Below are 27,474 nucleotides of genomic sequence, written 5' to 3' on the forward strand. Positions count from 1 at the left end.
CAGCCCCGGAATCCAGTTTTGACACGGGGCCCCAGGAAGAAAGAGCCCCCTGTGTTGCTTCCGAGGCTGAAGGGGAAGACAGTTCATGTGAAGCCACGAGAGGCAAGTGTACAGTCCCAACCGCTACCTTGATTCTGAGACAAGGCCTCGGTGGGTGAACAGATGGGCTTCCCAGGAATCCGTCCCAGGAATCAGAGGGGACTGGGCTGATGCGGGGCCAGGCCTGCCCTCCCTGAGCACCTCTGGGTCTCTCACTCACAAAGTGCATTCTCTCAAGTTGTTCCTGGTCATGAGGGAAATATGACTATTCCTCTCCATCAGGCCCACTTCCCAGAGACCTCGGCATCATGGGGGACAAGCTTCCTACCCAAGTCCACTTCCAGGAACCAGCAATACCCTGAGCAGGCCAAGGCCACAAGGAGAAGCAGAGCATTTCAGCCTGGAGGCCCAGGCAACTCCCTGGAATTGTCTGCAGAGATACCTGCGCTCTGAGATGCCACCATCCCCTGCATCCATGCCTGCATTCATTCATTCATTCATGCATACATGCATTCATTCCATTCAGAAGTCATAGGAGCTCCAGGCCTCCATGCTGGTCTGCTCCTTGGGAGATCATCTCCATGGAATATGATACACAGTCAGGGCACCTCTGAGGTTAGGAGCCCAGATTTCGGAGTTAGCTCTGTGCAACCTGGGCAAGTCACTTCTGTTTCTTCAACTGCAAATGTAAAGAACAACAGAAGCTACCCTCATAGGGCTGTTGGGCTTAATGCACCACAGCGTGGTGCCCCAAATATGGTAGCTATAATTATAATTATTATTATTATCATTATTATTATTATTATTATTATTATTATTATTAAAACTGTGGTGACACACAGGATTGAGCCACAACTCTGAGGATGGCTGGAGGGGGCCACTGAGGTGGGTCTGAGAGACACGCGGGGTCATGCTGGAGAGGGAAGTGAGGGGGACCATTGTGGGAGGAGGACAGTTGGTTTGCCCAGCCCTTGGGGCTGCCTAACTGGGCTGAGACCCAGAGTCTCACCCACTCCTCCCTTCCTAGGCCAATCATGAGACACCTTGAGGGGTAAGAGTGAGGGAGGGAAGAAGTTGCCATAATCTGTGCCCTGGTGTGGACACAAATCTGAGGCTGGATAGCTCTCCACCCCATATATTTTTTTAAAATATATTTTATTGATTTTTTGTAGAGAGGAAGGGAAAGGGAGAGGGATAGAGAGTTAGAAACATCGATGAGAGAGAAACCGATCAGCTGCCTCCTGCACACTCCCCACTGGGGATGTGCCCGCAACCAAGGTACATGCCCTTGACTGGAATCGAACCTGGGACCCTTCAGTCCGCAGGCCGACGCTCTATCCACTGAGCCAAACCAGTTAGGGCTCCACCCCATATTCATATCTCTGCACAGCCCTGGGAAAGTGCAATTGGGGGTCAAGAGCAAAGTGCTGTCCTCAATAGGAGCTGCCTGGTGGTGGCCTCGAGGAAGAGAAGCTTCCCTGCCTCCGTAGCATGGATTTCCCTGACTTGTCATAAGAAGTGAAGAAAAATGGCAATCATTCTTAAAACCTGCAATTTTTCTGTTGTCAGTTTTCTACTGCATCAGTGACAACTCCTTCACCCGGAATTCCGTATCTGGCCACCTCACCCGTGCAAACAAAGCACAGAATCAGAAGTCAGGTGGAGAAAAAAAAAGCTGGAGAAGCTGAAATAGACACGGTGAAAGCACTAATGCTTTCTGATGCCGTGTCTCTGTATTGTAAGCACCACCCTAACAGCCTGGGCTACTCGTCTGAGTCTCGTCAGATGGTACGCGATTTAGAGCGTAGCTGCCGAAGACCGGCACCCTGACAGCCGTGAGCAGTGGCAACTGGCAATGAGGGAGGAGACGGAGAAACCATGAAGAGCAGACCCAGCGCCCACAGCACGCAGCAGCCCGGCTCTGCCTCAGAGGCAGTGTGTGCGGGCCCCGCAGCCCTCAGAGCTCCATGCTCTTGCCAATGGGCTCAGAACACGCTCCTCTAGGAGTCCCACCGGTGAACGAGCCAGTGGTTAGGATTGGGTTCGTACGGGGCCAGCTCTCACCCGTCCAGGCGCAAGCTCTCCTCAGCATTTCGGAGAGAGGCCATGGCCCCCAGCTGTCATCAACGTTTAACATTTACTTTATTTTTATTACTTAATTTAACGTTTAATTTTATTATTTTATTTTATTTTTTCCCATTGAAAGGAAGAGCCCTGCTGACTGGAGGCCTGAGTGGGACCCTCGACCAGTCGCCGCACTCACCCGGCATTAATTCTTTGAGCTCCTGTTATCCTGTTGTGGGGCTCCACTTCCCCTTCTGTAAAATGCAGGTTGAACTACATCAGCTCGCAGCCTGTGCTCAGGGAGAGGCTGTCTGGGCCTGGACAGTAATGACCACTAACATTACCCAGGATTTGCCGCACGCAGGTTGGGGCGCTTTGCAAAGCGAACTTTAATCCCATCGGATAGTGGCACAGGGCCCAGTGATGGTTTTCATACTCTGCTGAAATTCTCCGTTTTTGGACCGAGATCCTACCTTTCCATCTGTGTGGGGCCCTGCAAATTATGCAGCCAGGCCTGGATCCAAGTCTCCCCGTTAAAAGAGCAGAATACTTACTCCTGTGGTCCCTGTCCAATGGCGCCATCTGAGAGTGAGTTACAAATGCAGAGTCCCAGACCCATAGCTTCCCCCCATCCCTCACCACTCTGCCCCCACCTCGCCCCTGTCAGATCTGCACTTTAACACATTCAGAGCTGCAATCCCATCCCTGTTTGCTATTTTCTTCCAGGTCTGCATTTACTGGAAAGTATCTCTAATTGCATAGTTAAGACCTCAATGTCTGATCTGCAAGTGAGACCGGAGATTCACCCGCCTATGGGAGCTGGGCTTCAAGCCTTTGAATGGCAGCGTGGGCGGGCGCGCACCCCCCAGGCTGTAAGAAGCGCCGGCTAATTCAGAGGTTGCACCTACCCTGGATGGGGACTTTGCCAGCACTAGGGCGGGCAAGCAGACGCCTGAGGAGCAACATTTAAGGAAGCACGCACTTCCAGGCTGCACCTGCACTACTAAGCGCACGGGCTTCCTTAAACGTTGCGCCCTAGGCTCCTGCTTTCACCCCCCTTGCCCCCCCTCCCCCCTCCCCACAGCCCACACACCACACACACTAGTCCCAAGCTCCCGTTTTGTGCGCTCTGGGGACGTCACACAAAACGGGAGCTTGGGACCGCCCGTTCTTTGGCAGCCTTCGCTGTTGTGCGTTTGGGACGCTTGGAAGCGCAGGCTCCAAGTCCTGGGCATTTCTGGTCTGGGGCAACTCCCAAAAGGGGCTGATTGCTCAGCACCAGAATTCAATCCCCCACCTTCTCTTACCAGTTCTAACCCCAGCAAGCTCGCAGCTGCCCTTTACCTCTCACCAACCTCTAAATTCTGTGTGGGAGCTTGCTGGGGCTGGCTGGCTTCACCCTCTTCTCACCTCCCCGGCAAACTGCTCTGTGAGCGGAGCTGGGTGCAGGGGCCTGGGGTGCATTCAGGCCAGCCTCAGGGTGAGATGGAGGCCAGGCTGGACACTGGCTGCTCACCTGATATAGCTCCAAGCATTCATCACTCCGGAGCTGCAGGACTGTAGTTGGGGCTCCCCTCAGCAAGGGGGTGATTTGCAGCTGACACCCACGTTGTTGGAGCTGAGAGGGCCCTTCCCAGAGGCGGGGATTTTCCAGGGCCGGGGTTCCCAGAGCCAGCTCAGACTCCGAGAGTCTTTTCTCACTTGGCGAGATTTCTAAAACAAGGATCCCCAACCCATGAAGCAGAGTCTCCTGGGGATGGACGTGGTCCCTGCTACTTTTGTAGGAAGTAGAAAAAGGAGCCCCACTCGGGGCAGATGCAGTCCCGCTGGGATGTGGCTTGGCAAGTAGACAGAGGCTTTAGGTAAAGAAAAACCTTTCCTCCCTTTGGGGAACGCAGCCCTGGGCGGGGTAGGGGTGGGGGAGCGTGCTGTGGGCTGCGGAGCGTGGACTGCCACGTGCCTCTCTGTACAGCACACAACCTGCCCTGCTGGGAGCAGCGGCCCTGGTGGGGCTGGTAAAAGCCCTGCAGGCGAGTCTGATGACCAGCCAGGTGGGAGCCTCTGAGGCTGGAGAGCAGCTGTGGCCAGATTGAGCGGCTGTGGCCACCACCTTCTTGCTGGGGTTCCTCAGACATTCTCAGCCCACCATTAAGCCCCTTCTTTTTTACCCACACAAAATAAGCAAAGGAAAGCCTAACCTCCAGGGGTAACATTTAGGGAATGGAGGGAAGAAGGGAAGGGGAGGGGAAGGAGGGGTGAAGAAGGGAGGGAAGAGGAGGGAGGGCCCTTATCTATATTAAACAGGCCCAGCTCTGCCTGCTTGCACAGCTGAGTCATGCTATGCATCCTGCTCCACCCCTCCTGGCCATGACACAGCTGCCAGGGGCCATCTCTCCGTCAGGGCTGGGCTCTGGGGGGCGAGCAGGGTTGATGGTGCTGGTGGGGAAGCAGGGAGGCAGCCATGACGTTCCAGTGCGTGACTGAGGCCTTGCTTCCTTGACAGAATATTCCCCTCTTCCCCAGCAAGCTGTCCGTTCCGAGTCTCTTCCAGGGGACCTCCTGCAGCTGGCTGACTCCTGGGAGTCCCAAGGGGTCCACCTGACAGGGATGACACAGAGCCTACGAAACTGGACGGTCTCCATTGATTCTGATAAAGTCAGCAAAAGTTTCTAGAAATACTGCACTCCGTGCTGGTGTAGACATCCGAGGCTGGTCTTGTCATGCACAGCTGGTGAGGGCGTCAGGTGGTGCATTTCTAGGAAGTAGTTTGGAGATGTGTGTCAAGAATTTTAAAAATGTATGCCCTTTAACATGAAATCATGCTCCAAATATTTGCATGAAATAAAGATGTGGCAAAATGCTTATGCACAGAGATATTTATCATCGTAGCATTTATACAGTGAAACAGGAAATTCAACCTAAACGGAAATGATTAAAGACATGAGGATACAGGCATGATGAAATATTATACAGTTTATAAATTCTATTTTTGAGTTGTTTTTAATGATTTGTTAAGGTGCTTGTTAGCTATTCTAAATGGAAAAGGCAGGGCTCAGACTTTTAAAATGAAATTTAATAAAATAGATGTGCATGTAAAAATACCTTCTGTCTAGGTCAGCAATTTTCAAACGGTGTGATGCAAGAATTTTTATTTTATTTATGTGTGTGTTTATTTATTTATGTGCTTAAATTTTAAAAAATGTATTGCATGAAATTTCAATGCTTCCTTTTTCCCCCCAGTGTTTTTTTAAATTAAGTTTATTGGGGCGAGATTGGTCAACATGAACATATAGGTTTCAGGTGTGGGTTTCTATGTTACAAGTCCTGTATATTGCACCACGTGGCCACCACCCAGAGTCCAATCTTCTCCTGCCACTTTATATTAGGACCCCACCCCCTTCCCTCTGGGAACCACCGCACAGCTGTTTGTGTTCACCAGTTCCAGTTTTATATCCCATGAGAATGTTTAACACATGCAATACCTAACTATTTAGTCAGGGGCACTGACCTCTTTTCCCTTAGATTGTCAAATAAAAAAAATGACAACAACCAATTCAACAATAGCCGTCCGGCATGAATGAATCAAAATTATGCCTATTTTCTTTTGTTATATCGGCAAAAAATATGATACATTTTTCGATGTGCCACAGAATTTTAGTAATTAGTTTATGTGTGCCAGGAGATGAAAAGGGTTGAAAATCGCTGGTCTAGGTGATGGGATTTGGTTTTATCCTTTTAGGCATTTTCTATAATGAGTACAGATTATTTTTACGGTTGGGAAAAACAACACATTGTTTAAAGTCTTTTCCGATATTGTAGACAGAGCTCTCCTGGCCTGCAGTCCCCCACTCACTCCAGCCCTGCTCAGATGCAGGCCGCTGCTGGGGGCAGGGGGTAGGCCCCTGCATTGCCCCGAGCTGGGGGCAGGGGGTAGGCCCCTGCATTGCCCCGAGCAGGCCTTCCGGCACTTACACTTCGAGCCTATACCATTTATACTATCCTGGCTTTGCCATTAACTGGCTGCGGGACTGTAGACAAGCCATTTTATTTATCTGGGTTTGGGTGGAGGGGTGCTCATTTATAACATGAAGTGCCTTGATTTGATGATATAAGGGTTAGATTCTGATTCTGTGATTCTGATAAACATACTGAGTCAAGGTACTCGTGAATAGGACTCCATGATTTCCTCTTCTCCACTGAGATTCTTGTCTATAGTTAAAGGAGTGGCTCTCTAATGATGGTGGAATTTACTAGTAACATCAGATTGCGAGTCCCCTACACCCCAAAACTGGCCTTATTGCTCTCTGCAGTTCACACGTTCTAGACATTATCTGGCCCTTGTGAGAGAGTCAGGGTCCCTTCCCCACCAGTGTCTGACCCTGAGAGGGAGAGGAGAGGAGAGGAGAGGAGAGGAGAGGAGAGGAGAGGAGAGGAGAGGAGAGGAGAGGAGAGGAGAGGAGACAAGTTCCTGGGTCCTGAGCTGCCTTCCCTTCCCTGCTCCCTTGCCTGCGTCAGCTGTTCATAACTTTCTGTCTGCTTCCTCTGTCTCCATCCTCTTCCCTGTGGTGGAGTTGGGCTTATGTCAGTGTGGTTCCCTGGTAGGCTGATGGCTCAGCCACCGCAGCCAGGGGAGGTGGGGGATGACTCATGCCCTGGGGTCAGTGAGTCAGACTTAGGGTGGGCTGGCCCAGGGGCTGTCCTAGGACAGAAACCAGGTTCTAAGTATACAGATGCCTGGCTCCTTCCGGAGGGGCACCGTCAGCAGAGAGAACCAATCTTTCTGTGAACTCACTCGGGAACTCTTCTTGCCAAAGAAAATGCCACCCCTTCTGAGCCTCAGAAGGTTGTGTTTGGGTAAGACTAAAACAACCTGTATGCCAACTGCCTGCTCCCCTGGCATCTGGGAGGAAGAAGGAGAATAACAGCTTAGTTAGAGCCAAAGGAGATAAGAATTTCCCATTCCGACTCCTCATGTCCTAGGGTTCAGCTCACAATGTTTCAGAGCTGGAGTATTCCTTCTTCCTCTTCCCTGCTCAGGAACTGAGGAGCAAGTGCATTCACGCTGCCCTGGAGTTAAAACTGGGGGCCTTGGGCAAGTTATTTAACTGCTCCAAGTTTCAGCTTCCTTGGCTGGAAAGGATGGGATAATAAACTCACCTCACGGGTTGCTGTGCATTAACTAAAACCTAGCACCCACCACAGGCCTGGCTTCAGAAGGTGCTGAGCCAATCTTCACGCAGAAACCCAGTGGAAGCACCACTGCTTTGGGACTGGCTGCAAGATCTAAAGTCAGTCTGTGCAGAAGGCTGACGGGTCGTCGTCCCCCCCCCTCCCCCCGCCCCCCGCATCTCACATGGTTTAGGTGTCAGCTCCAGGCTGGTTTTGACAGGCACAGCTGGTTTTCCACAGCTTGAGGCACCTTCTCCCAATCTAGAGCCTTCTCTTCCCTTTTAGGCATTTGGGGCCTTTCCCTTCCCGGTGAGCCATCCTAACAGTGTGCTTCAGCGGGCAGTGGAAATAATGAGCACAACGACTGTGTCCTAAGGATTACTAGACAGAATCGGTATTACTGAGGTTTCCTTTTGTTTCAGGTGCCTATATGGTCTGCTATTGATTCAGCTGTCATTTACAAATTTGATATTTTCTTCATGAATTTTTGCATTAAAATGTTATTTATTTAGAGTACGGAGTTCCTTGGCACTCCCTTAAATTTTGCACCTAAGGATTAAATCTTCAGCTGTAGCCCTTTGGGGAGGGATGTATTTGGGGGGCAGAGGGCCCCCGCAGACTGTGCCTGCTTCCTTAAACCTGTGACCTTGCTAATGGGAGCTTTTCTCTGCCCCCACCAGAGGCCAGGATAAGTTCCTAGCCTGGTGCCACCCCATCCACTCTCGCACCCCCATTTCAATTGAACTCAGGGATGACTCTAGATCAGTGATTTTCAGCCAGTGTGCCATAAGAATTTTTAAAACATGCAAAACACTGACTGTTTAGTCAGGGGCACTGAGCCCTTTTCTCTTAGATTGTCAAGTAAAGAAATGACGACAGCCAACACTGTAGCTGTGTGGAGTCTTGAACCGTAATTACTAGTATATAGATCATACAATAGGGCACAGCTTACTGCTCATGTCACATAATAAGGTTGCATCTGATCGGTTAATTCTTGGTGCCAGAAACCCCTATATACTCTTATAGGCACCTGGTTTTTTAAAAAAGTCACTTTGGAGCAAATAGGGTAGGTAGGTAATTACTCTTATTTCTTTTGTAAATCAATCAAAATTATGCCTACTTTTTTTTGGCAGATCGGCAAAAAATATATTTTTTGGTGTGTCGCAGAGTTTTAGTAATTAGTTTATATGTGCCATGAGATGAAAAAGGTTGGGAATCGCTATTCAAAACCCTTGAAATCTTTTGAGTTCCGTTTAATTCCATAACTATTACTCAAGGGCAGTATCCTAAGTGCCAGGCAGGCACCTGGTTAAGGCTGGGGGAGGAGGAAGATGGGCAGAGACAGAAAAAGTAGGAGGCACGGTGCGCCCGCCCTGGGGCGCCCTGCCCAGTGGAGAGAGCTGAGGCGGGAAGGCTCCAGGGGGCGGCTCCAGGCGGCAGACTCTGTACCCTCAGGACTAACCTGGGCACCTGGGGAGGGCGCGGAGGGGGACGTCAGGGATCCCAACCAGGTCTGACTTCCTCCCTGGGCGACCGGGCGCCCAGGTTCTGGACGCCGGCCAGGGAGGCGGCACCGCGCGGGTCCTTGGCGCTTCCTGCGCGCGGGGGACGCGGAGGAGGAGCGCGGAGGAGCATGCGGCGCGGGGACAGCGCACCGGGAGGGCTCGCAGGTGGCGACATGGAGGACGGCGGCGTGCTCAAGGAGGGCTTCCTCGTCAAGAGGGTGAGCGCCCGGAGCCTCTCCGGACCGGACTTTGCCCAGGGCGGCTGGTGGGCGGGCCCCCGCGCACCTGAGCGGCGTCCCCAGCTCAGCGCCAGGGCGGATCGGGCGCCTGGGGCTTTGCGGGCGGAGCTGTGTCCGCGGGGAGAGCTTTCTATGGAAAAAGGCCGGGGCACAGGCCAGGCCAGTCCCGATTAGCGTGGATGGGGTGCGGGTGGTGGCCACCGAAGCGGCTATCGTAATTACAACTTATTGAAGTAGGTAGTATTTCAATCTGATGGACTGAAGCAACGTAAACGTGCCTGTAGTTGACAGTGCCCATCCATGTAATTCCCGCCTATACGCTTCACAGCAACCCGGGAGCAAGGAGGGAGCCTGTGCTTCTTAAGCGTGTACCGTGTGTGTGTGTGTGTGTGTGTGTGTGTGTGTGTGTGTGTGTGTGTAGGGGGTGGGGGACGACACTGTCTCCTTCAATCCTCCCACAGGTGGTACCACATGATCCCCCTTCTCCAAGGGGAACACACAGCGCACAGAGGCGGGGTAACTGGCTCAGGATCTGGGTGCTAGTGCGTGATGGAGAGGATTACACCCACCCAGGTCTACGCCAAACCCTTTCCCGCCCCCCGCAGGGTGGGCATCGTTATCGCTCTATCACAGACAGGAGGCCGAGGGTTAGAAAGACGAAATCCTCCACCCAGAACCCCAGGGCCAACCGCAGATAGGACTGGCCCCTCCATCCCCAGCGCTTCCCCATCCGCCCACGTGGCCTTTCCCACAGCAGGCAGGAGTCCAGACAAAAACGGGGCACAGGGTCACGGTAGAAAATGATAAAGTCCCTCTAGCATTGGTGTTCATGCTCGGCATTTTTGCTAACATAGCAGCAGACCATAAAAGCTGGGGGCGAGCCTCTGGCCCTCTGTTGAGTTTGCAGCGTTGGGAGGGGCTGACAGAGGGGGATGGCTGTGCTCTCCTTCCCATGGCCGCCTCGGGTGGCCAGATGGGCCCTGGAGCCTTCATGTCCGTAGGTGATGCAGCCTGCCATGTTACACCTTGTTTGATGGAGGAGGGTGGGTGTGTTGTTTGCTCAAAACTGTAAGTAGGAGTGCTAATGCCGGATCAAGGGTCAGATTGCATTCAAGCAGGTACAAAATTCCACTCCTGCTTCATGCCACTGCCATTAAAGCCATAGGCTGGTGCCTTGTGGTTTGTAGAGGCAGATGCACCTCAGCTTCTGAAGTTTGAGGGAAGGTGTTGAACTGGGCAGGGGGTTTTGCTGGGCATCACTGATTGTTGGGAAGCTGGGTCCTGGTAGGGGCCTGTGGAGGACAGACTCCCTCAGAATGCCCCTTGTGGGTCTCCTCCCCCGCTCCCCCGCCCCCCACATTCCCAGGAGTTAGCTTACGGGATTCCCCCCCTGCGGCCAGGCAGAGTCAGGGGACAAGAGGAGAGGGTGTGAGTTCTCTTCTGCACAGGCTGCCAGTCCTGCGTGTCCGGCTCACAGAGTCCAGGGTGCAGAGAAGTGAGGACAGTCCATCTGACCCCAAAAACACCCCGTGGGGGCTTGGCTGAAACACATAAAGCTCATTCCAGCTGTAGGAGGGTTTGGGTTCAGAGGTGGGCAGGGCCGTCGTAGCTGGAAGCCCAGAGCACAGAACAGTCATCACGCTGAGGGTGAAGCAGGGGCAGGCAGGGGCATGAAGGGTTTGGCTCCTAATTCTGCCCAGACAAGAAAGAAGCAGAACTCCAGGCAAAACGCAGGCTGCTCACTAGGCCTGGCTTTGAAGGAGGGGTGGGGTGGGGGAGGAAGCCAGGTTCAGCGTGGGTAGGACCGCTTTTCCTTTCAGAAGAGGCGGGAGCACTTCAGACATTGCTGCCCCCTTCGTTCCTTGAATAGCACGCTTAGAAAATGGCAAGGTTAACATGCTTCGGCCTAGAAATTTCATTAGTCGGGCTCTATCCCCAGGAAACACCATAAAAGGCTTATGAACAAAGTGTTGGGTATGTAGTGAAAAACGGGAAACTACCTATATACCTCCCCCCCAAAATAGACAAATGATTAAGTAAATGGTGTTTAAAATGTTCATAATATTATAACTTAAAGAGTAAAAATGCTAAAGGTATAAGTAAGGGGAAATGTACGTAGCAGAGAAAAGTCTAGAAGGAGTTCTGGAGGCTAGAAGTCTGAAATCAAGGGTTTCCTCCTGAAACTAGTAGGGGAGAATGTCTCCTTGCCTCTTCTGCTTCTGGCATTTGCAGGCTGTCAAGGAAACACCCAGATTTTTTTCCCTTCCAATGTAGGGAGAAACCTGGTTTCTCTCTCTCTCTCTCTCTCTCTCTCTCTCTCTCTCTCTCTCTCTCTCTCGTTTATCCTGTGAGTCTCCTTTACTTTTGCACAGAACACTCCACTGCTGACACTTCTGGTCACCAAATGTTTTTCCCCACGGAGCAATTCTCTTGTAGGATACCCACGGTATCCTACAATTTAACTCAATTCTGACACAGTCGACACAGAGATAGTGTCAGGTTCCACAGGCTGAGGGCTCAGTCCCACAAGACTGCCCACCCCCCCCCCCCCCCACACACACACACACTTCAGCCGTAGTCACAGGCCTGGTGGGAGGTCCCAATGTCCCGCTCCTTGGATTTGATTAATTTGCTAGAGTGGCTCCCAGAACTCAGGGAAACACTTACTTATGTTCACCAGCTTATTTTATTTATTTTTTAAAATATATTTTTATTGATTTCAGAGAGGCAGGGAGAGGGAGGGAGAGATAGAAACATCAATGATGAGAGAGAATCATTGACTGGCTGCCTCCTGCACGCCCCCCACTGGGGATTGAGCCCACAACCTGGGCACGTGCCCTTGACCAGAATCGAACCCAGGACCCTCCAGTCCACAGGCCGACGCTCTATCCACTGAGCCAAACCGGCTAGGCCAGCAGTTTATTAAAGCATATGCTAAAGGATACGATAGCCAGATGGAGGAGACGCACAGGGCAGGGTATATGGGAAGGGGTGTGCACTTCTAAGCCCTCTCCGAGCGCACCACTCTCCCAGTGCTCACCACCCAGCCGCTCTCCGAACCGGCCTGTGGGGATTTTTATGGAGGCTTCATCTCACAGGCACGATTGATCATTAACTCCATCTCGGCCCCTTCGCTGTCTCAGGAGAATGGGTGTGCCGGGCTGGAAATTCCAAGCTGCTCCTCCTGGCTTGGTCTTTCCGATGATCAGCCCCTATCCAGGAGCCATCAGGAGCCCACCCAGAGTTGCCTCATTAGAATAAAGACACGGACATCACCGGGGAAATTACAAGGGTTTCAGGAGCTCTGTGCCAGGACGCGGGGCAGAGACCAATATATGTATTTTCTGTGATCTCACGCAGGCAATCCTCGGTATCCGTTGGCTTGGAGGTGCAGCTCCCCAGTCTCTGCCTCCATCGTCACATGACCATCTTCTCCCCGCGTGCCTCTCAGTGCGTAAATTGTCCTCTTTCTATGAGGACACCAGTCCTATTAGCGGCGCTGGGGCCACCCTAACCCCGTGTAACTTTATCTCAACTTGATTACATCTGCAAAGACCCTATTGCCAGATGAGATCCCACTCAGAGGTACCAGCTGTTAAGACTTCAGTGCCTTTTGCGGGGACATAATTCAACCCATAGCAAGTAGCATATCTGCTTCTTTGCAGTTGTAGGGTCTTGGGCAAGACCTTTCTGAGGCTCAGTTTCCTCATCATGACAGTTCAGAGTATAGGCTTTTTCAAAGGGTCCCTCCAGCTGTAACTTTCTGTCCGAGGGTCCCCATCCAGCTTATAGACTCGCTCCTTCCCCTGAAGAAGCTTTAGGGGCTCATGAGTTAGCCGGCTTCTGGCCCCAGCCAGCCACTTGCAGACAAGGAGCGGGAGACAGAAACTGCCCAGGTGGAGGGCCTTGTTCAGCTTCTTCCACTGTGTTGCCAGCCTCTGACCTCCTTTGCCTGGGACTTTGGACCAGGCCCCTGGGCCCTGTGAGCACAGCGAGGCTTCTCTGTAGAGCAGCTGCTCTCATCCCATCCTGTGGATCGTTGCCGCAGCTCTGGCTGAGCTGCCCGCGTGTGGCTGCTTCATTCCCGGACTGCCACAGCGTGGTCCCAGTCCCGTGGCCTTTTTAACAGGAGGACTTACGCTTGTCGTCCTTCCGCGTGGAAGTCTTCAAAACCTCCCCTCAGGCTGCGATATAAAGATCAAACTCTGCAGCACAGGATCTGAAGCCGACTGACTGGTCCTTCATCCCTTCCTCACAGCCCCTGAGGCCCACCCCCCTCCCCCCGAACTATTTGGAGTTTTCCAGATTCGCAGCAGTTTTCTGCTCTCCCCTCCTGCCCTCCTAACCTGGCCCACTCCTCACAACCTTCAGCGCTCAGCCCAGGATCCGCTCCTCCTCCACCTGGGGTCTGCATCACGCCCTACATTGATTATCTGTTATTGTGTAACAATTACCCCAAAGCTTAATGTCTTAGACAACAAACGTTTATCACCCCACACAGTCTCTAAGGGTCAGGTAATCCGGACCAGCTCAGCGGCAAGATTCTGGCTCAGAGACGCTCATGAGGTTGTAGCCAAAACGTTGCCCAAGGCTTGGCTGGCTGGAGGACCCCTGTCCAAGCTCACTCACATGGGTAGTGGCTGGAGCCTCAGTTTCTACTTCACTCTGCATAGGGGCTGCTCACAATGTGGCAGCTAACTTTTCCGGGGGGGGGGGGGGATAGAGGGGGGGCAGGAGAGAGAGAGAGAGAGAGAGAGAGAGAGAGAGAGAGAGAGAGCGCCCAAGTCTATAGCTACAGAGTCTTATAACCTGATGTCAGCAGGGACAAACCATCACTCTGCCATATTCTCTTGGTCACGCAGACCAACCCCTGAACCGTGTGGGAAGAGACTGCACAGGGTGTGAATACCAGGAGGTGGGGATCGTGGGGGGCATCAGTCATCTGTCCCGGAACTCACCACACTGAGTGGGGTCATCATCCATCTCCCCCACTGTCTTGGGTCAGATGTTCATCTTGGTGTCCCTGCTACCAGCACGGTGCTTGGTGCAGTAGCATTTAGTCACTGGTTGTTGAATGAAAAGATAAATGAATGAATGCTTTCCCTAATCATCTTGTCAGGATTTTTGTTTATTTGAATTTAAATTCATTTTCCAGTATAAAAATAACACGTGCATATTATTTAAAAAAAAAACAAACTAGAAACATAAGGCTGGGAAATGAAAAATAAGTTTCCATTTTAAGTCCCCGCATCCAGTCTTAGTGCCTAGAGAGGATGGGCACTAACATTTTGGGGGTATCCTTCCAGAACTTTTCTAAAATAACAGTAGAGTTGTTTTTGGGTCTCATATGAAGTAATGCAAGTAAGAGTGCTTTGCTCATGACAGAGGCCATGGCTGCGCTGGGTCTGACCTGGGGACCCTCCCCTCCCCCCCCCCCCCCCCCCCCGGTGGCCTCTCCTGCCATCTGTGAGGCTGGAATCCCTCCACGGCAGCCACACAGTATTTATTGTTACACATCAGAATATTTTGCATGTTTTTCGCTGATAAGTTATGATCCTTTGATGGTCTCAGTACATAAAACCTAACGTTTACTTAGCACAGGTCCCCGTACGTGGGATTATTGGGTCACAGAATCTGAACATTTTTTACAAGGACCACCAGCTGCTCTGAGTTTTCTACTTACATAGTAAATCCCTCTCACCGGCCTTTCTCCTCAGCCCTCTCTCCTTTGCCAGCAGTCAGGACTCTTAGCTGCTTATAACACACACCACTGGCGAGTTTGAACAGTAGGGGTTTCACGGAGAATAATAAATATTAAGGAACTCAGGAGTATTTGTGAGGGCCTGAGAACCTGGCTGGAATGCCATACAGCCAGGGATGCTGCAGCCAGACAAAAATGCCCAACAGCCCCCAGACGTGGGAACCACGGCTGCCACTGCCACTTGTGACGATAACCCTGGGGCTGGTGGCAGAACCGCATCTGTTCTTCCAGACGTCCTTGCCACAACTTCCTGTTTCCCATGTTTGGTTGCTGCCAAACAGGCTTCAATGCATGTGACTGGCAGCAACTTGGTCAGCTACCTGCTCCCTTTGTGCCAGGGATTCTGGGAAATGTAGCATGTTGTCCAGGAAGGAACAATATCTCCTTATTGGCTTGTTCTGCTCAACCTCTGCTGGTTACACTTTTCTCTGTAACATCTCCTGCCTCCTTTTTTCTTTCCCTGGTGATTTATTTAAAAAATACATATTTTATTGATTTCAGAGAGGAAGGGAGAGAGAAATAGAAACATCAATGATGAGAGAGAATCACTGATCAGCTGCCTCCTACACCCCCCCCACCCCCCACTGGGGGTCGAGCCCACAACCCAGGCATGTACCCTTGACTGGAATTGAACCCAGGACCCTTCAGTCTGCAGGTTGACGCTCTATCCACTCTATCAAACCGGCCAGGGCTTTCCCTGGTGATTTAATTTGCTCGGGCCGCTGTAACAAAATACCACAGACAGGACGGCTTAGACAAGAGGGATTTACTTTCTCCCAGTTCTGGAGGCTAGAGTCCACGATCAAGGTGTCAGCAGGATTGGTTTCCTCTGAGGCCTCTCTCCTCGGCTTGCACGTGGCCACCTTCTTGCTGTGCGTCCACATGGTCTTTCCTCTGCGCACACGTCTCCCTGATGCCTCTCTGTGTGTCCAAATTTCCTCTTGCTCTGAGGACCCAAATCAGGTTAGATTAGGGCCCACCCAAGGCCTTCTTTTAACCTAATCACCTCTTTCAAGGCCTTATCTCCGTATAGTCACATTCTGAGATAGTGGGGGTTAGGGCTTCAATGTATGATCTTTTTTGGGGGGAGACACATAATTCAGCTCATAACACCTGTGTTTTAAGTTATTTCATCCTTGCCCCTTCTCTACCTCACATCAGCACCCATATCATCAACTTAGATCGCCTTCTCTCACTGCACCAGCCGTAATCTGTGTGCCAGCAATTTGCTGCTGACCCTACTGCAGGGCCCCCCCAGCATCATCGGGACAGGCCAGGGGCAGGGCAGTAGAGAACCCCAACTGCTGAGGAGTCGGAGACAAATCTTTTTTGCTTCTTTAAACTGTCTGACATGTCAAGGAAAGCTGTCAGCTGTCATCTCACACATGGGCTCTAAGTGCGGGACAGAGTGGAGAGAGCAAAAGTGTCAAGTTCAACCTGACTGCCTGAGTGCTCTCATGTGAACAGCTTGATCAGCAGGCAGCGTGGGAACACTTGGACGCAGTAAGGAGCTCCTGTCAGGTGAACTCTGTTAGAAGTCTGATTTCGTTGCCACAGTCAATTCTGTTTGGGTGCAGGCCAGTGCTCCTGAGGTCAATACAGTTGTTGTCTCCCCAACAGCACTCAGCACACACCGAGCACGGCATAGAGTCACAGCAGGCAGGTGTGAGGGCGGCAGGGAATAGGCTCTCGGTGAGGAAATGAGCGAGTAGGGAAATGGTCTCTGATTCAGGTGAAGTGCATCTCTTGGTTAGAATCTAGCGGCTAGATTCTAGCCCGTATCGGGCTCTGCTCCGGAAAACATGCCCAGAAAGTAGATTCATGAGTGTGTTCTAAATCCATTCCTTTCTGATTCCTCAGCAGACATCCCCCCATCCTCTGGTCTGTTCTAGAAACAGGCTCTCTGCCTTCATTGGACTGTGCTGTCCATGGGCTCTATGGTCCTTCTGAGAGCTCCCAAACTACCCTGCCTTGTAGGCCTGGCACGGCAGGTAAGACTTGGCATCCTAGCACTGCTAGACCATGTGTGGCTTCGGTTTTACAAATTGCCCACATCCTCTGACTAGCAATAGTCTTTCTAGGAATATATCCTAAGGGGGAAAATCAGATGCAGATCAAAATTTATATGCAAGGACATTCATTGCAGAATTGTTTATAAGAGTGAAAAACAAAACAACCTGTTACGAAGGCAGGAGCTTGACAAGTAAACGATGCATCCACCTAGTGGTCATTTAAAAGTATGTTTTAGCCTGTCCGGTGTGGCTCAGTTGGTGGAGTGTCCTCTCCTGGTTCCCCATGAGGGGATGTGCAGGAAACAGCTGATGGATGTTTCTTTCTCATTGATATTTCTCTCTCTCTCTCTCCTCCTTTCTTCTCTCTGAAATCAATAAAAATATATTTTAAAAATATTTTAGAGAAATTTAATGGTGTGAGACGATACTCAGCAAAGCTCAACAAAACAAAAACCTAGAAAATAAAAGTATATTCAGTATAGTCCTGATTTAAAAAACAACTAGAAAGTAAATACTAAAAGGAAAAAAGACTAGAAGGAAATACTGAATGTTAGCAATGTCTGTCTCCTGATTGATAATACTTAGCAGTGTCTTTCAAGGTTTATAGCCAGAAACAAGGCCAAGTAGGAATGAGAAGGCCAATGCCTGGAGAATGGCTGGCCACCTGCACCATGGGACCCCTCTCCCTGGACACAGTGTTGTCCCCCAGCCACCTCACCGCAGGGCTCTGCTGTCTGTCCTCAGGGTCACATTGTCCACAACTGGAAGGCGCGATGGTTCGTCCTTCGGCAGAACACGCTGCTGTACTACAAGCTCGAGGGGGGTCGGAAGGTGAACCCTCCCAAGGGCCAGATCCTCCTGGATGGCTGCACCATCACCTGCCCCTGCCTGGAGTATGAAAATCGACCGGTAAGTGAAGGCCGGCTTCCCAGCTCCTCCTTGCCCCGGACCCCTCCCTCCCGGCCTCTGATGAAGGGGGTGTGGGTCACGGGAAGAGATGAGTTATTGAAAAACCTGGTTCCAATCCTGGCCGCACCACATGCCGGGCCTTGGGCAAGCAATGAACCTCTCTGAGCCTTAGCTCCTCGTCTATAAAATGGGATAAAAAATGATGTCCATGTCCCATGGATGCAATGGGATCCTGTAGGCTAAGAGGCACTGAAAAATATGTGAGTCATCAAAGCAATATGATGGCTTTTGTCTCCATGGGCGCATGTTCCAAAAGCCAGGGGCAGCATCCTCCCTACAATCAAAAAAGTGTCTGACTCAATCATTTCTCGAAGGCCCAGTATGTGCCAAGAAATTAGCTAGGCTTGGAGGAGTCGAGGAAGAAAATAGTAAGATCGCTTCTTCTCCAGTTAATAATCTTATTAGGAAAGCAAGTGGTTAATCGAAAAACATTCAGCGTTTCAAAGGGTGGTTCCAACATTACTAGCCGTACAGAGCACTGTATCCGCAGAGGAGGGAGCCCGCTGGGTCAGGTGCGGCTTTGCGAGGAATGGAGACAGGGGCAAAGATCTAGAAGAGGAGAGAGGCAGATGTTCCAGGCAGGTGGACGTTCCAGTCTTGAGTAGAAGTGCGGGGAGAGGGAGGAGTGGATTTGGAGATGAGGATGGCCAGTGTGGCCAAGGGAAAACGCTCCCTGAGGGAGCCGTGGAGAGTGGCGGGGGCCCCGTGGAGGGAATGGGGAGCCACTGAAGGTTTTGAGTGAGAGAATGGACTGGTGAAAACTGTTAGGAAGACTAACAGGAGGAAGGAAGCTCGGTTCCTAGTAAGACTGTTAGATCCATAAAGAAGGTACCTTACGTCTGAGTGCCGGTCCGCTGGCTGTCTCTCCCGCAGCTCCTCATTAAGCTGAAGACTCGCACATCCACAGAATACTTCCTGGAGGCCTGTTCCCGGGAGGACAGGGACGCCTGGGCCTTTGAGATCACAGGGGCGATTCACGCTGGGCAGCCGGGGAAGGTCCAGCAGCTCCACATACAGAGAAACTCCTTCAAGCTGCCCCCTCACATCAGCCTGCAGTGAGTGCCTGGCCCCTGTCCGAGCTCTGCCTGCCTCTGCTGCGGCCTCTCCCTCTGTGTGCGATGGGGAGGGGGCTCTGTTGTTGCTAATGGGCCTGGCTGCTTCCGCCAACGTGCCTCAGGGCCTTTTGCTGTCACTGCCCTGTTTGTATTATTTTCTCTGCCTGGGAACGGCCCTGCTCCTACGTAACCCTTACCCTTTGGGGCCTCGGCTGCTTCACCCCCTTGGCGTCTTGAGAGCCTCCCTCCAGTGTCAGCCAGGTGCTCAGGGCTATGGCACAGCTCCAGGAACCTCCACTCACCAATCGTGGGCATGGTTCGCCCCCTGGTGGCAAGAATGATGTGTTCTGGAAGCAGTTGCATTCTTGCCCTGTAGTGTTTGTTCCTCATCTACTCATTCATTCACTCAAGACATAGTTCTTGAGCGCCTACTGCACTAGATCCTCAGGAGATGCAAATGGGGATAAACAAGGTCCCGTCTCAAGGGCTTCCCAGCCCAAGTACACAACCAGCAAATGAGAAAAGACCTTCCATTGGTGGCAGGAATCATCCCACAGAATAGCAGGAAAGCAGGTCGGCAGTGGAGGTGAGAGTGTAAAGTGGGGGTGTATGAAAGGAGTTCCCATCATGTAAACTTGCAACAGCCCGTTTACAGGAAAAACTCCTAACCCCCAAGCAGCAGAAGTCAGAGCTCTTTAGTTTTACTACAAAAGCAATAACTGTCTAGGATAGAAATATTAGAACATTCAGATGAGCATGAAAAAAAAACACACATCTAAAATCCTACTACCTCTCACATTCTGCCCCCTCTTTTCTTTGTGGTGCGCATCGCACCGTTTGCCACTTGCTCACTACCCGTAGGCCCTTTCTCCTGTCTGTCAGTGTGATGAGGGGCCCCTGTCCTTGCCTTCCTCCTGTGTAGTCGCATCGTGGACAAGATGCACGACAGCGGGAGTGGAATCCGGCCAAGCCCCAACCTGGAGCAGGGAAGCACCTACAAAAAGACCTTCAATGGTGAGCCTTCCTTCTCGGGGGGGGGGGGGGGCAGTGGAAACCTGGGGCCGTGGTGAACTGGGACGTAGTTGTGCTTGACCAGCTTGTGTTGAGGCCAGAGCTGCCTGCTGGCCAACAGGCTGGCCTGAGATGGCCACGTGTGGGTGTGGCCACAGCTCCACGTAGCAGGGGTGGCCATTGGTCTGCTCTTGTGCAGAGCCCCAAGGCCGTCCAGGAGGTCCACGTCAGTGAGGACACAGCCAGGCCCCCCCACCCCAGGACGCTGGTCGGTAGGCTGTGGTCTGACGGGCGCTGCCCTTGCTCTGATGCAGGCTCCTCCCTGGTGGACTGGCTCATCTCCAACGGCTTTGCAGCCAACCGTCTGGAGGCCGTGACCCTGGCCTCCATGCTCCTGGAGGAGAACTTCCTGAATCCAGTCGGCGCCCGGAGCATGGGAGCCGTGCGCTCTGGGGACCTGGCCGAGCAGTTCCTGGATGACTCCACGGCCCTGTACACCTTTGTAAGTTATGGAGAGGGTTCCTCTGGCCACCAGGGCAGAGGGGAGGGGGCGGCCTCAGAGTGGGGGCAAGGGGTCCACAGTCAGGGGTGAGGCCTCGGATTGCGCGGACAGCTTCACCCCCAGGTAGAATGGGTTTCTCTGTGAAGGATTTTCCTTTTTCCCATGGTAGCCCCCACAGCCTGTAACTGGGACTTTTTGTGACAGAATCCTTGTTTTCTTCCCACGAGGCTGAGAGCTACAAGAAGAAGATAAGTCTCAGGGAAGACATTAATCTGAGCACCATGGAGTTGAGTGGCACGGTGATAAAGCAAGGCTATCTGGCCAAGCAGGTATGGCTGCCTTGGAGCGGGCATGGACAGTCTCAACCTCAGGGGGGGCGGGAATTTCCCAAAGGGTGGGAAGGGCTGAGGCTGCTGGAGGCACTAATTATCAGCAGGATGAGCTAAACAGGGTCCAGAAGCTGCCACCGGGAGCAGGACAAGGGGATGCATGTGCCCACCCTCACCCCTCCCTCATCCCCCGACCCCCCCCCCTCCCACACACTCTCCCAACCCCGCCCCCCCCCCCATGAGTCCCAGTCACCGGGGTGTTCAGGGAAAAGGTACACACAGTAATGACGGCAACATTAAAAAATGCCTTCTTTCATATGTGTCCGGAGGGCATTGCCTCCTGGGTTGGTGGTTGCATCTGCTGCCTTCTGCTCTCCGAGGCTTTCTGGGGTCTCTGCCTTCTTTTGTGGGACTCTGCACGCCCCCTCGATACACTTTCCGGACAACCCACCTCAGGAGGTTGAAGATGGAATTTTACAGGGTCATCTCAGTGTCTGAAAACTGACCATGGCCACCACTCCCCGCCGTGTTTGGGAGGACAGCCCTGTCAAGCAGGAGACAGCATGTCACGGCCACACCCGTGGCATTTCTACCTGTGCCTGACAGAAAGGCTGTCCGGGAACAGAAGGACTGCGTGACGGCGCAGGCAGTGTCCGCGGGCCTCTGCACGGCCCCCGCGTTGGTGTGCACCTCACACACGTGTGCACGTGCCTGTCTGTGCCACGGACACGTGTGCTGCGCAGCACCATTCCCGTTGTAACCCAGAGCACCTGTGGCTGTCACCTGTTTCTTGTACACGAGGATCCCCATCTGCTCTCAGATTATTTACTTGATGAAACTGCCCGACGGGAGGCCACGAGGAGGGCGTGGGAGGGACTCGGTGTTCCAGACTGGAGGGGGAAGGAAGCTTTGTGATCTAGGGGGTGACGCCAAAGGGAGTCATACACTCGTCTATATCTTTTTTTATTTTTTTTTATTTTTATTGATACCAGAGAGGAAAGGAGAGGGCGGCGGCGGGGGGGGGGGGGCGGGGGGGCGGGGAGAAACATGAATGATGAGAGAGAATCATTGATTGGCTGCCTCCTGCACGCCCCCCACTGGGAACCGAGCCCACAACTCAGGCATATGCCCTTGACCGGAATCAAACCTGCGACCCTTCAGTCCGCAGGCCGATACTCTATCCACTGAGCCAAGCTGGCTAGGGCTCGTCTATATCTTACACATTTAGATTGTAGCACCTAATTGATCTTCCTTACTTTTCTGCGGCAGAACGGTAAAGTGGTTTTTACTGTAAATGTGTGCGCATGCGTGTGCACGCAGCTGTAGGTTTGTTTGGGGAACAAGTTGACGCTTGACTCGGTGCCCTTGGGTTCAGCTTCGCCCGTGAGCGCTCAGTCCAGTGGCACCTGCTGCCTCCCTGTCCTCCTTGTGTCCTAAGGGGTGTCGGGGAATGTCCTCCCTTCCTTCAGCACTGACCCTCCCTCTTCGGCTCTGTCGACTCAACTACAGGGGACAGTGCTTTTGCTAAGTGTCCCTGGCAGGGACGTCCATGACACATCACTGCCATCCTTGGGCTCCGGCAGGCTCTTCTTAGAAAGTGGTCCCATGGAGCCAGCGGGCTTGGAGGTTTGGCCTTCGATCCAGGAAGTGGGAGGGAGGGACTCAGAGCTGTCACCCAGCGGCCTCGGCCCTTTCTTGACCGCAGGGCCACAAGAGGAAGAACTGGAAGGTGCGGCGCTTCGTTCTGAGGAAGGAGCCGGCTTTCCTGCATTACTACGACCCTTCCAAAGTGAGTACCGTGCGCTCGCTTGGTACCCGGGTGAGGCTTCCAGATTCTTCTCTCCCAAGCACCCCAGGCAGCTGGCTCCACATCCTTCCTTAACTCAGCATCCCTACCATGACTTCCGCCGCACTAGGCCTGTCCCCCCACAACCCAGCTACTCTTAAAAGGGAGGGTTGCTCTTTGATTTCATCACGTCATTGCCTGCTCCGTGAATCTTCATTATTTTGTGAGGAAACGCATCTTTTAGTCTCTCCAAAGCTTGCCATGTGGCTGGGGAGGAGAGGGGCTGGCCGACGCCAACCTGGTGCTTCCCGGCTCTTCACCCCTTTCTCTCCACAGATCCCAGGGATTCTGTTCCCTCAACCTCTAGTCTCCACCAATGTTTTGCAAACTTTCTTTTACTATTTAATATTTAAGCCATAATTTACTAATTTTATTTTTTTTCTAAATGATTGAAGAATTGCTACTCTGAGTTTCAGATAATACTAGTATTGCATGCTGAGTTTATCTAATTTCAGTCAAAAGTGAAGAAAAATGGCTTTTCAGACGGCCTGTTCAACCTTGACTTTGGAAGATGTAGGAAATTCATTCATTTTTTTGGAAGAGTGGAGCCTGGGCCGTTCCTTCCTCACTGCGCTTGTCAGGATGTGAAGGAGCGAGAAGGAGGCCCTGGGGCCCTGACAGACCACAGCGGGAGCCGGGGGTCAGGGAGGGCTGTGGCCTGCTGTGGCTGGTGAGAAACAGAGTCCAAACTCCCTCACCCGTGCTTGTAGGTTGGCTGCAGGAAGGCCAAGTTCGTTATACATGACTCGCCGACTTCTTTGGCCGGCCCAGCTGAGGGTGGTTGTAGGCGAGAGTGCGGCTCTTCCCTTCTGTCCATTCACAATTCCTAACAGGTCTCCTTCCCTCTGCAGGAAGAGAACCGGCCAGTGGGTGGGTTTTCCCTTCGGGGTTCACTCGTGTCTGCTCTGGAGGACAATGGCGTTCCCACCGGTAAGGTCCAGCGCTGGCCCCGGCCTGAGATCTCAGTCCCCCCTCCTGCACTCTCAACAATGCTCTGCCGACGAAGGACTGAGCTGTGGGAGCTGAGAGGGCTTTCTCAGTGAGACCGTGAATGGTGTGAGTTTTGAAGCCAGTTTCAGAATTAGCGGAAAGGGCCTGCGTTCTTAGTGTCTTAACAACACAGCTGTGCAGTCCTTGTCGTTAATACTTTCCCCTCAGTTTCTCTGTTTACTGGTCCATAAGCTTCCACCTAAGAATAATATTAGCTTACACAGTGTGTAAGGGTGAGGGACACACTTTATTTATTTATTTTAAACTTTTAAAAAATACATCTATTTTATTGATTTTTTACAGAGAGGAAGGGAGAGGATAGAGAGTTAGAAACATCGATGAGAGAGAAACCGATCAGCTGTCTCCTGCACACTCCCCACTGGGGATGTGCCCACAACCAAGGTACATGCCCTTGACCAGACGCAAACCTGGGACCCTTGAGTCCGCAGGCCCACGCTCTATTCACTGAGCCAAACCGGTTAGGGCGGAACACACTTTAATATCTATTGTCACACTAACCAGCTAGGGTAGGAAGATAGTATCGTTCCCATTTTATGGATGTAGAAATTGAGGTTCAAAGAAGTTAAACAGTTTAAAGTCAAATCCTAAATCTGTGCCTTCTCTTTATAGAAACACTAGAGGCCCAGTGCACGAAATTTGTGCAGTGGGCGGGGGTGGTCCCTCAGCCTGGCCTGCACCCTCTCCAATCTGGGACCCCTCGGGGGATGTCTCACAATCTGGGACTGCTGGCTCCTAACCGCTTGCTTGCCTGCCTGCCTGATTTTCCCTAACCACTTCTGCCTCCAGCCCGATCGCACCCTAACCGCTGCCCTGCCGGCCAAGTCAATGCCTAACTGCTCCCCTGCTGGCCTGATCACCCCCGACTGCCCTCCCCTTCCGAGACCTGCCTCCTCCGCTGGGACCCGCCTCCTACGTGAGGCGGCGGAGACGCTGGGACTGGCCTTCTCCGCACTGTGCCCACCACTCTGTGTGCTCACCACACAGAGTGGCCCCCGGGCCCTGCCTCTGCTGTGCACATGGCCATCTTGTGGCAGCCAGCTTTGTGGTGGCCATCTTGTGACGATGTCCCGTGTGAGGGCATGACACCACCTAGGCTTTTATTAGTATTGATACTAGATTCTTTGATGTGAACGAAATTGTAGATCTAGGGTTAGCATAGGTAGCAGGCCACGAAGGCTTCCAAGAATGTCCAGACAGCTTGGCCGGAGTGGCTCAGTGGTTGAGCATCGAACTGTGCCCCAGTTTCGGGCCCAGTGGGGTGCATGCAGGAGGCAGACAACCAATGATTCTCTCTCGTCATTGATGTTTCTCTCTCTCCCTCTCTGAAATCAATAAAAATACTTTAAAAAATTGTCCAGACATACCACTGGCAGGCCTTAAGGCACAGGCAAAGGAGAATGGGAGGGAGGAAAAGAAGAAAGCACCACGCATCTGGTGGGATTCCCTAACCATGTACATTTGTATTTAACAAAAACTTCATTATTTGTTTTTGTCTGTATCTCAGTTGATTTTCCGCTGCTTCCAGCTGAAAGCAGACATGGATATTTACTCACTGATTTTTTTCTGCCCAGGCGTTAAAGGGAACGTCCAGGGAAATCTCTTCAAAGTGATTACTAAGGACGACACACACTATTACATCCAGGCCAGCAGCAAGGCTGAGCGGGCCGAGTGGATCGAAGCCATCAAAAAGCTAACGTGACGGGGACCTGAGACCAGGCCCAGGATTCCTCCCAACTACCCGATGACACTGACAGGGCTTCCCAGAAAATGAGTGTTAATGTAACTTTGTTTATTTTGTACTGTTTTGGAGGGAGTCTACTGAAGAGTTTCCTAGATTACAATGGGCAACGGTGCTATTTCCTTCCCCACCTTCATGTTAACAACCTGGAAATGCTAGAACAGCCATTAGGCGTCAGCATGTTGACTTTCGCCAATCATCACAGCCGGCCATTCCTTGGGCACCAAAGTAGGTTTGCCTTATAACACTAACTGGCCACATTATATTACTAAATAAAGCTAGTCTCATGGCACTGCCTCTGAAATGCTGTCAACAGCTATTAACTCCTTCTTTGGGATTAATAAACATTGGCATTTGTTTCTGGCTATTAGAATTCCCTTCCAAAGTTTCAGTTTTCAAATGTTTTTCATGCAAGTGAGGTGATTGTGAAGACATCTCAAGTGATCGCTGTGACTAAGACATGCTTCATCGCAAAGTGGGATGGTGGCAAAATTTTGCTTGAACATTCATAGAATATTGTTTTCCTTTGAAAAATAAGCTTGTATTAAGTATTACACATCACAGAAAAAGCATGGACTCAGTTGAAGAGATTAGTCACACATACTAAAAAAAAGGGTAAAATTATAGCTTTCCTTGTTAAATACCATATAGAAAGAAGCAGAACAGAGCTCTCTAAAGGACAGAGAAAGATATAAATAGGAAAAGAGTTAAATCAAGGCATGAAATATTTGGTTTTAAAGTGAACATTGAGACAAATATTGTTGGAAGGTTAACCTGCATTAGTGAAAAGTCTGTATCATACAATTATTTTAAAACACATTTTTATTGCTTTCAAGTTCATACAGTAAACTGGCACAAGATACTGCCAGCATTCTTGCTTAGTACAAGTACTTAGACTTCCTTTAATGAATAGGTTAAGATCTGTAACTGACACTTAAGGGGACTAGATACTTCCGAAGTAAACATTTGTCCTTGGTTTGAACTATTCTCTTAATTTCAACTATAATACTTCACCTGAGTGATCAGAATTCCAAGCGAATGAGGTTTTACTTCATTCCTTAGATTGTAGAGAGATTGCCTTTTAGAGCACCATTTCCCGTTGGGCATTTTACCAGGTGTAATGTCCCTGGAATTAGTTTATTGCTTTTGGGATATCAACAGTTTATCTGAATTTGACTATTTGGTTTGATGGCTTCTTCTCTAAACTGGTACAACTGCACCGCACTGTGTAGGGCAGAGGGCTCACGCATTTAAAATAGGTGACCATCACCTTGAGGCAAATCGGAACCCTTATCAAGGTACTAGTATGTTAATTTTAATTTTTTAAATCCCGAACCATTTGAACTCAACTGTTTTTGATGTCAAAGTAGCTAAATCGAGAATGTTTGAAAGTCTACCAGCTGAGTAATAACTGTATCGCTAAGCACAATGTAGTGTTTGGCATGTCTCTGTAGGTTCCCACTTAGAATTATCCAAAGTATTGGTTTGTCTTGTTTTGGTTTAAAAGATAAAAAATGGTTTGAATGTTGTCAGCTATTATCAATTAATTATGCATTAAGAACCAAGCTGTTGCTAAGGTTCAATTTTGAGTTGATAACCACTTGACCTCAGTCCAAAGCAGAACAGGAAGTAGATGAAGTTGTCCAATTTTAATGAAGAGGTTTTTTAGGGGGAGATCCAAGATTTGGATAAACTGGTCACTTGCCTTTGAAAATCTGTTGCTTCAGTTATCTGGAGCTGGGTGTGTTATCGTGTCCTTTAAAAGTGATACTTTTAGGTCAGCAAGGTATATGTATGCTTTAAGTTTAGTTAGTTCTATCACTGAGGTATCAATCTTTTCTCTGGCAAGGGTCATGAATTTGCAACTATTGTGGAACTGAACAAAAGGCCTGCATGGATAAATTCATTCACCATGAAGGCTACCAGCATTTCTCATTAGTTTTTGAAGTATAAAAATATTCAGTAAACAAAAATCCAATTCTCTGTTGATAGCAAACATTTAAGGAGCACCTGCTATATTTTGATGACATCTGCTGTGAGCTTTACAGACTTTTTTGACTCCTCAAAAAGACCAAAGTGAAAATTATGTGCTAATTTTGAATATATCCTGATTTTCCTCTAAATATTCCCAGTATGGTGTGCTAGCTAGCAACCATGGCTCCCCTGTGGAGATGGCTGTATGAAGTCAGCCTTTGGATTGGGACAACTTCACATATGGCACAAA

General features: G+C 51.0%; 1 protein-coding gene across 1 annotated transcript; it reads left to right on the top strand.

Moving 5' to 3' along the window:
* Positions 1 to 8,658: 8,658 nt before the first annotated feature.
* Positions 8,659 to 25,616, top strand: PLEK2 (pleckstrin 2). Its single transcript, XM_081088120.1, has 9 exons — positions 8,659 to 8,995; positions 17,534 to 17,698; positions 18,632 to 18,813; positions 19,736 to 19,827; positions 20,139 to 20,326; positions 20,554 to 20,655; positions 22,361 to 22,444; positions 23,353 to 23,431; positions 25,084 to 25,616. The coding sequence occupies exons 1-9, from the start codon at positions 8,906 to 8,908 to the stop codon at positions 25,209 to 25,211; spliced, it is 1,110 nt and encodes a 369-aa protein (XP_080944246.1). The 5' UTR covers positions 8,659 to 8,905; the 3' UTR covers positions 25,212 to 25,616.
* The last annotated feature ends 1,858 nt before the right edge of the window (positions 25,617 to 27,474 follow it).

Source organism: Myotis nattereri, assembly GCF_964212035.1.
Source record: "Myotis nattereri genome assembly, chromosome: 1".
NCBI lineage: Eukaryota > Metazoa > Chordata > Mammalia > Chiroptera > Vespertilionidae > Myotis > Myotis nattereri.

Bases quoted from the DNA above. Each gene is read 5' to 3' on its own strand.
- PLEK2 (XM_081088120.1), top strand. From the start codon at position 8,906: ATGCGGCGCGGGGACAGCGCACCGGGAGGGCTCGCAGGTGGCGACATG. The intron at 19,828-20,138 runs GTGAGCCTTCCT...GCTCTGATGCAG, and splicing joins CTACAAAAAGACCTTCAATG to GCTCCTCCCTGGTGGACTGG. The intron at 22,445-23,352 runs GTGAGTACCGTG...TTCCCTCTGCAG, and splicing joins ATTACTACGACCCTTCCAAA to GAAGAGAACCGGCCAGTGGG.